This window comes from Engraulis encrasicolus, chromosome 3 (genome assembly GCF_034702125.1).
Source record: "Engraulis encrasicolus isolate BLACKSEA-1 chromosome 3, IST_EnEncr_1.0, whole genome shotgun sequence".
NCBI lineage: Eukaryota > Metazoa > Chordata > Actinopteri > Clupeiformes > Engraulidae > Engraulis > Engraulis encrasicolus.
The window spans coordinates 35,961,626-35,971,674 of record NC_085859.1 but is presented as its reverse complement, the minus strand read 5'-3'; the positions used below and the strand labels follow the sequence as shown (position 1 = coordinate 35,971,674).

Sequence of the window (10,049 nt, the reverse complement as noted above, 5' to 3'; positions counted from 1 at the left end):
TTTGGAACTATGCCTGTCAGGAGAGAGGTGTTAATGATGTTAGTAAGGAGGGGACTGAGAACTGGTAGACAGGCCTTGACAAGAGAGGAGGGCATAGGGTCCAGGAGACAGGTGGTAGGCCTGGCTTTCGTGGCAAGATCACAGACAGTTTCAATATTAACGGGAGAGAAGGAGGAAAATATTTGAGGAGGTGTCTGAAGAGAAGGGCTGTCATTTAGAGTGGGGGAGGGGAGAGACTGTAGCTGACTGTAAATGGTGTTGATTTTGTTATTAAAATAGCTCAAGAACTCACAGCAGAGATCAATTGAAGGTAGACCATAGAGAAGAACCCCCTTTTCATGTACTGCCATCCTAGTCATAATGAATACTTAGAATTTGGTGGTGGTGGTAAGTATTCATGAAAATGGTAACATTTGTGAATGGGCAGCATGGATTCTAGAGATAAACTACAAACATATTCCACAGTGCACCTTTAAAGTACATACCTCATTACACTAAAAGGGTCAGTAACACAAACAGTGGGCATTTCTCAAAACTAGTGCGCACACTTCCAAGTGTATCAGCCTAATTAGTCACGCCCAGTGATTGGATATTCTTTGGTGAACTCTGCAGAGTATCCGATCACTGGGTGTGACTAATAAAGAGTATCCAATCACTGGGCGTGACTAATTAGGCTGATACACTTGGAAGTATGCACACTAGATTTTTGAGAAATGCCCAGTGACAAATCCTTTCAATGTGTTGCCTTCACTTCCTGCCACCGTGTAATGTGATATGAACACATATGCCCCCCCCCATCTCCTCCACCTTGTAATGTGATATGAACACATATGCCCCCCTCCCCATCTCCTCCACCTTGTAATGTGATATGAACACATATGCCCCCCCCCATCTCCTCCACCTTGTAATGTGATATGAACACATATGCCCCTCCCCATCTCCTCCACCTTGTAATGTGATATGAACACATATGCCCCCCCCATCTCCTCCACCTTGTAATGTGATATGAACACATATGCCCCCCGCCCATCTCCTCCACCTTGTAATGTGATATGAACACATATGCCCCCCTCCCCATCTCCATCTCCTCCAGGGTGTTAATCCTGCAGCTCGTCCGCTTCTGCCCCTTCACCCTCAACAAGACCGAGGACGCACTCCACCTGGACACAGAGCTCCAGGTCATGCCGAGGTGATGACACACACGTGCACGCACACACACACACACACACACACACACACACACACACAACTCTGTCTCTCTCTCACACACGCACACACTCCCCCACCTCTCTCTCTCTCTCTCTCTCTCTCTCTCTCTCTCTCTCTCTCTCTCTCTCTCACTCACACACACACACACACACACACACACACACACACACATACACACACACACATCATCATCATCATCATCAGTCCCAGGCTCCCAAACTGGGAGTGGAAGTGTCCTGACTGATGTGTGTTTGCAGGGCGGAGGGCACGGCTGTGTCAGCGCCAGCTCAGACAGGATCAGGCCACTGCTCTGCTGCCCACTCTCCAGGCAAGTGGTACACACACACACACACACACACACACACACACACACACACACACACACACACACACACACACACACACACACACACACACAAAGTGATACTGACACAACACATGTGAACCCACATGCTGAGATTCTGTAGCGTCTTACAGTAGAGCACAGACACAGACAGACAGACAGGCAGACACACACACACACACACACACACACACACACACACACACACACACGTACATGTTTCGGAGCCTGAAACTTTGAAGACCACTGTCACAGCAATGACACATCAAGAAGGCGACAAGAAGACATAGCAAGGTCTTGGTTTAAGCTGTTGGCCATGATGAGTGAGTGACAATCATCTACAGTAATGAAGGGTAACTTGACTCTGATCGTAAAGGAAGCATGTTGCAGCATCTCATGATCATTGTGTGACATACTGTATGTTAACATTCTTTCCGTTGCTCCTATTCTCTAATGCTGTTTTCAGGCCGACCAGAACGGTGCGGCCGAGCTAAGTCTCTTCACAGCAGCTAATAGGCCAGAAATTACCTGTAACTGTAACAATGCAAAATTTGCTATGACATTAGTGTTGTCCAAACGCTTGCCGCAAGTGCTGACGCTATGCAATAAATTCATCGGTCCTTCCATCCTTCTTTTTGCTTAGAGTTCAGCAGAGGTGAGACAGTGAAGGAGGCAGTGGAGATGGTGAGGCAGACACAGACAGACAGGACGTAGTAGGCTAAGATCTCAGTTAGAGATAATAATAAGAGCTATTCACATGTGTTAGGATGAAGGAATCTGACAGCCAGTGGTATTGAACAGTGTGTGTGTGTGTGTGTGTGTGTGTGTGTGTGTGTGTGTGTGTGTGTGTGTGTGTGTGTGTGTGTGTGTGTGTGTGTGTGTGTGTGTGTGTGTGTGTGTGAAAGAGAGAGTGTGTGTGTTTCTGTGTGTGTGTGTGTGTGTGTGTGTTTCTGTGTGTGCATGCATGTTGTACAGTATTGTACTAAATGTACATATAAAGTGTAAAAATGACACTTGTGATTCTCCTGTCAGGACGGAGGGAAATACAGACTGTCGGCCATTGTCTCCCACATGGGGGATACAATACAGAGTGGTAAGACACACACACACACACACACACACACACACACACACACACCTGTGTGTGTACAATTCATTTTTTAATGCATTCCAAATGCAAGTTTTATAGAGGCAATTATTCAATTCAAGTTCATGAATTATATACGGTTTGTAGTCAACTTGGCAGAGCTAATGGAGAAAAGTTCTTAGGTTCCACTTTGTTGGCTTAAAACCATATAGTATATGCCTTGCCAAATGTACCATTCACATACGTAAGTATACACAGATTTAAAACTAGGTGTATGAGAATGAAAATCCCAGAAACATATAGAGTCTCAACCCCCACTGGTATATCTGGAAGGTGCGGTTAAGACAGAGAGAATACAGGAAGAGTATAGAATAGAATCTTACTATAGGGCTTGAAAGTCCCACCCCTTAGTTCCACATTTCACGTGACCTCAGCTGACCATCTAACAGCATGGTAGCGAGTAAATATCTTCTGATTCCAATCATTATATGCGCTGGGCTACACATATGCTGTTTAAGGAGCTAAATATAGACTATTCATGCAGAAGTATCAATATTTTGTTCCGAGGCCGTCTGCGTGAAAACTGTGAAGAAACACGCCCTTCTAAATTGTTTGGTGTTTCGTACAAAAAATTATACAGTATGAGAAACAACTTATGAGAAGCTTGTGGCATAATTCAAAGCGGATCGAAATATCATTTTAATACCGCCATTGGATTACATGCTAAAAATGTTCGCTAAAAACGCTGAGGTACCATGAAATCGGAGGATGTGACGTCATTTTCAAGCCCTATCTCTGGTTGAGCGACAGGTGTATCACTATAATAACTTTGCATTCTTCCTGCAGGACATTATGTCGCTGACTGCAGGGAGGCGGGGGGCCAGACCTGGGTCCACTACAATGATGAGGAGGTGACCCCAGTCACTGAGGAGGCTGTCTTGGAGGGCAGGGCCAAGACAGCCTACATGCTCTTCTATGAACGCAAGGTTGGTGCAAACACACACACACACACACACACACACACACACACACACTTCATCAATGAATCAATGAATCAATCAATCAATCAATCAATCAATCAATCAATAACTAGAAATGCACTCAGAGAGCGCAGACCTCCGCCAAGGAAGTTCAGTTCCTTTTTAGACACATTAGATAGGCTATGTGTGTCATGATGTGGTGTCATTCATGTAGATGTAGACCTGTTCAGAAAATTGAACCGTGAAGTTGTAACCAAATTATATCTGTCTCCATTATAATTATCATGTCCTCTGGTTAGCTGTGGCCTGCTTAGTTCACCTGTGATTGTGGTAGGCCTATTGGCAAAGTGATTGTCTGTGATTTGCAAATGCTTATTGAAGCTCACAGGTTGCTATTTGTCACATTTTTTACATTTTTTTTTTTTAATCCAGAAGAAAACATGGTTGTCGAGGGTACTCCATCCCTCCCAGATCCGCATTTCACAGAGGCTAATAACTTTTAATAGTCCAACTATTTATACAATTCTTGTTAGGAGGTAGCCTAGTTTATTTGCATGTTTCACGGATAAGTTTTGACTCTTTGAGGGCGTCGCTGAGTTCACTGACGCTGTCATTCCATAACCGCAAGCGTTGTCAATAGGATTTTCTGGTCATTACATACAATTTAATTTGCCTGTTAACAGATGACTTGCTCATGGATCCATTCATTCATCCCATGTTTGTTCACCAACTAGGCCTAGTTGAAAACTTTACTTCGAGCTTGAAAGACGTACCCCCTTCTTGCCAACGTCTGCAAAAGCGCAGAGTGACAGAGAACTGGCATTGACAATGTTGCCGGTAATTTCGCCATATATTTTTTATAAGTCAGAAGATGGAGTACATGGATCAATCAGTGGATGAGCTGTAGACCTATTGAACTACAATATATATAGGCCTATATATTTTAACAGGGTCATGTTTTTTTAGAGATAATTAAAATTGGGATAGAATGAGGTAGGATTTGGAAAGCTATTGCGGGGAGCGTTGTGCGCGTGTGTCTGATGCTTTTGCTTACGGGGACTTCACGTTTCACAGAGGTAGTAACTCTTTGAATAGTCCAACTATTTATACAATTCTTGTTCGTATTTCACTGCTACGCTTTGGCTCGTTGAGGGCATCGCCGGATTCACCTGCTTGACGCGCTTTCTTTCATTGAATAACCTAATTGACAGAATATTCTCAATAGCCTACTATTGAAGAGGCATCCCCTGCTCCCTATTCCCTTCGGTATATTGAAAATCACTGTTCGCCGTTATGAATGTCTTCACCGTTCGTTATGAAATTAAGTTCAGCATGCTGGAATGTTTTGTGCCTTCAGTGCACTGTTAGGAATCGAACCGTTCATTTGTTATGCAATTAAGTTCAGCATAATGTTTTGTGGTACTGATGGATATGCTATGGCTTCAGTGCACTGTGAAGCAGCAAATCACCACGGACTATGCAGTAGTTGCAATTCGTGCGCACCTGTCCCTAAGCATTTACGAATGTTTTGTGACAGCATTGTGAACTTCAACAACCTGCAATGGTGCTTGTTGAAAGCGAGCCGTATGCCAAATACTTTCCTCACATGGGCTAGTTGATAGTGGTTGGTGTAGGCGCTCTCGGCAAAGACAGTCAGTCCCTTGGGCCGGTCTCACGAACTTGGAGGAAATAGATGGGATGTGCGGTGTGTGTTCTAAAGACAATCCCTTCAGAATTGTCCAATTCACCCTCGCGCACCCTGTGGTTGTATGCTAAATACGTGCGCTGTGGGCTCACGTGGGCTATAGGCTTTGATAGTGGTTGGTGAAGGCGCTGTTGGCAAAGACAGTCCCTTGAGAATTTTCCAATTTACTTGCGCACCCCGTGGCAGTCCGCGAAGGTGCCCAGGCCACCCATGACATAGTTTGAGACCTGCTAATTTCACCTCGTGCATCTTGTTGCTAATGACACTCTGACAGGTGCAGCAGAAGGACATTTTATACTCGCTGGGACGTGACGTCATCACACCCTGTCCAGAGCCATCTAATAACAGAGTTACGTTACTCCCATAGACCTCTATGGACCAATCTTTCCACAGCAATGGCGGCTCTCATGGAGCCTCACGGAGTGTTAACATGGAAATCCCCATTGACTTTAGTTCTATTAGAAGTTACTTAGTTCTAGGAGGTGGCCGTAGAACACAGAAAATGTGGTAAAGGTAATGTAATTTGTTTGTACTTAATCTTTGTTTGGTATGTGATGGTTCTGTGTTTCCAACGAACAGAAGTTTACTGTTAAGAAACATTTTAATCTACGCGAATCACATCACCAACCGACTTCCTGGTCCCCGGTTTGCGCAACTCTGTTATTAGATGGCTCTGACCCTGTCCAGTTTCGGTCAAAGCCCTTTATAAGGGCTCTAATTCGGTCTGATGACTTTGCCATTGTGACGTGGCGAGGCCAGGTGCAGCGAACGAACAAACGAACGAACACAGAAATCGGGCGATCACATAACCTCCTTGGCGGAGGTAATTAACCAAAGTCATCCAGCAGACAGGGGCCAACCTCTAGCTGGAGAGGAGTATACTGCATAATACATGTACTGTTTCCCTGAGCTAGTAGCTGATACCTGCCTAAATATCATTGTGCACTTGGTAACAACGGTACTACATGCCTTTCAGAGGGTGACTACACAAAGTGGCATACTTACTACCATCACAAATACAGTGTTTGCTTCTGTGTGTGTGTGTGTGTGTGTGTGTGTGTGTGTGTGTGTGTGTGTGTGTGTGTGTGTGTGTGTGTGTGTGTGTGTGTGTGTGTGCGTGTGTGGTTCTCTGTTTAGTGCGATCGTGTTCTAATTGTGTCCTTCCTTCTTAGTGACTGGGGTCCTGACACCTCAAGGTCTGGCCCCCCAACATGATCACCAGCACCACCATCACCTCCATCACCGCCAGCCACGGACACCACCACCATGGCCACCATGTTAACCACCATCACCGCCAGCCACGGCCACCACCATGGCCACCATGTTAACCATCACCACCACCATCACCGCCAGCCACGGCCACCACCACCATGGCCACCACGTCAACCATCACCACCACCATCACCGTGGCCGCCACCACGTTAACCTCCACCATCACCGCGGCCACCACCACCTGACCATCACCGCCAGCCACGGCCACCACCATGGCCATCATGTTAACCATCACCACCACCATCACCGTGGCCACCACCACCATGGCCACCACGTTAACCTCCACCATCACCGTGGCCACCACCACCTGCACCATCACCGTGGCCACCACCACCATGGCCACCACGTTACCATCACTGTGGCCACCACCACCATGGCCACCTCCACCATCACCAGGGTCATCACGTTAACCTCCACCATCACCATGGCCACCACCACCATGGCCACCATGTTAACCATCACCGTGGCCACCACCACCATGGCCACCACGTTAACCTCCACCATCACCGTGGCCACCACCACCATGGCCACCACGTTAACCTCCACCATCACCGTGGCCACCACCACCTGCACCATCACCGTGGCCACCACCACCATCACCATGGCCACCAATGTTAACCTCCACCAGCACCATGGCCACCACCATCACCGTGGCCACCACCACCACCTCCACCACCACCATGGCCACCATGTTAACCTCCAGCACCACCATGGTCACCACCACCACCTCCACCATCACCGTGGCCACCATGTTAACCTCCACCACCATGGCCACCACCACTTCCACCATCACCGTGGCCACCACCACCATGACCACCACCATCACCATGGCCATCATGTTCACCTCCACCAACTCCATAGTGGTCATCACCACCACCCCCATCGTGTCCACCACCATCACCACCAGTGGTCACCAGAACCCCCATCGTGGCCACTACTGTGACTGCGTGCATGCCTAAACATGCACACACATACACAATGTACGTACATGAACACACTCAAAAGTCATGCATTGACTGCAGGCACAGAAAGACTCAGTAGTTGCATCTCAACTCTCTCACACATCTGGGAACCCTCTTTCGAAAACGAGAGGCCCAATCTTCAGGAGTTGTTGCTTAATAAAGAATTTGAATTCGAATCTCTCATTGGACCCCAGGGTGGAGTGCTTTGTGCTTTGTATCACCAATTAGTGCTGCACCAATCCCCTGGCCAGCTGTCACAGCAGACTGCATACCCTCATTATGCCACATTTGCATAATTCTCTATCTTATTAACAGATTGAATTTTAGGAAAATGAAAGCATTTTGATTTTATTCACAAATTACCAAATGTCCCTTTTTTTTTGAATCCGCTTGTACTTAAAATGATGCTGGCTTGCTCATTATGTATTCATATGTGATCTCTGCACATGACACACGTAGACTCCAACAGCCCAAGAGCCCTGCTATGACCCCTCTACTACAGCACCTCAAGCCACTTCACATTACATACGTACAGTAGCCTACATGAAAGAACACTTAAAGCCCTCACCCTATTCACAGTCCATACTCTTCAAAAGCACACAGCCAATGCATGCACATACTACACTCCATGATCCCCCCTCACACCCCACCCCAACACATACACACACACACACATCAGTTGCACGAAAGGATATTTGCATGCACACTAGTAGCGAAAGGCATAGGCATTACACATAAGTCAGTAATTGACCAAAACAACAGAATTAAATGGGCTATCGTAAAAAAAACATGATGTGGTCATATCAGATTATTCTTAGGCTGTCCAAGAGGAGAAAGTGTCAACACATGGCTGGAAACATGGCATTGGATAGCCTTCCTCTGTTCCTCTGTTTCTCAAAAAGATTTATTGAGACATGTAACCTGCAAATATGCAGAGTTCAGGTGGTAAAACATACTAGATATAAGTTAAAGCAAAAAAAGTTATTGTTATTATTATTAGTAAATTAATGAATAGTTTATTTACTTAAACATTCTGACATATGTTACGGAGTGTACACTCTGACAGGTCTGTAGTACGGTGTCCATTTTAGGACATCCTCGTACTCAGAGTCAGACTCAGAGTCGCATGTTAAGAGTCGCATGTCAGAGTCAGACTCAGAGTCGCGAGTTAGAGTCAGAGTCGCATGTCAGTGTCGGAGTTGCATGTCAGAGTCAGACTCAGAGTCGCATGTCAGAGTCAGAGTCAGAGTCGCATGTCAGAGTCAGACTCAGAGTCGCATGTCAGAGTCAGACTCAGAGTCGCATGTCAGAGTCAGAGTCGCATGTCAGTGTCAGAGTCGGAGTTGGAGTCGGAGTCGGAGTCGCATGTCAGAGTCAGACTCAGAGTCGCATGTCAGAATCAGACTCAGAGTCGCATGTCAGAGTCAGACTCAGAGTCACATGTCAGTGTCAGAGTCGGAGTCGCATGTCAGAGTCAGACTCAGAGTCGCATGTCAGAGTCAGAGTCAGAGTCGCATGTCAGTGTCAGAGTCGGAGTCGGAGTTGGAGTCGGAGTTGCATGTCAGAGTCAGACTCAGAGTCGCATGTAAGAGTCGCATGTCAGAATCGCATGTCAGAGTCGCATGTCAGAGTCGGAGTTGGAGTCGGAGTTGCATGTCAGAGTCAGACTCAGAGTCGCATGTCAGAATCAGACTCAGAGTCGCATGTCAGAGTCAGAGTCGCATGTCAGTGTCAGAGTCGGAGTTGGAGTCGGAGTCGGAGTCGCATGTCAGAGTCAGAGTCAGAGTCAGAGTCAGACTCAGAGTCGCATGTCAGAGTCAGAGTCAGAGTCGCATGTCAGAGTCAGACTCAGAGTCGCATGTCAGAGTCAGAGTCGCATGTCAGTGTCAGAGTCGGAGTTGGAGTCGGAGTCGGAGTCGGAGTCGCATGTCAGAGTCAGACTCAGAGTCGCATGTCAGAATCAGACTCAGAGTCGCATGTCAGAGTCAGACTCAGAGTCACATGTCAGTGTCAGAGTCGGAGTCGCATGTCAGAGTCAGACTCAGAGTCGCATGTCAGAGTCAGAGTCAGAGTCGCATGTCAGTGTCAGAGTCGGAGTTGGAGTCGGAGTTGCATGTCAGAGTCAGACTCAGAGTCGCATGTTAGAGTCGCATGTCAGAGTCGCATGTCAGAGTCGCATGTCAGAGTCGGAGTTGGAGTCGGAGTTGCATGTCAGAGTCAGACTCAGAGTCGCATGTCAGAATCAGACTCAGAGTCGCATGTCAGAGTCAGAGTCGCATGTCAGTGTCAGAGTCGGAGTTGGAGTCGGAGTCGCATGTCAGAGTCAGAGTCAGAGTCAGACTCAGAGTCGCATGTCAGAGTCAGAGTCAGAGTCGCATGTCAGAGTCAGACTCAGAGTCGCATGTCAGAGTCAGACTCAGAGTCGCATGTCAGAGTCAGAGTCGCACGTCAGTGTCAGAGTCGGAGTTGGAGTCGGAGTCGGAGTCGGAGT

At 47.0% G+C, this 10,049-nt stretch overlaps 1 protein-coding gene across 1 annotated transcript in view; it reads left to right on the top strand.

Annotated features, from left to right (window-relative positions):
- Positions 1–6,652, top strand: part of LOC134444574 (ubiquitin carboxyl-terminal hydrolase 37-like) — an 11,772-nt gene extending 5,120 nt beyond the window's left edge. The window contains exons 8-13 of the mRNA XM_063193843.1: positions 1,094–1,189; positions 1,467–1,544; positions 2,019–2,031; positions 2,585–2,645; positions 3,486–3,625; positions 6,521–6,652. Of these exons, the coding sequence (XP_063049913.1) occupies positions 1,094–1,189; positions 1,467–1,544; positions 2,019–2,031; positions 2,585–2,645; positions 3,486–3,625; positions 6,521–6,652 (520 nt within the window). The remainder of the gene's footprint in view (positions 1–1,093; positions 1,190–1,466; positions 1,545–2,018; positions 2,032–2,584; positions 2,646–3,485; positions 3,626–6,520) is intronic.
- Positions 6,653–10,049: the final 3,397 nt, after the last annotated feature.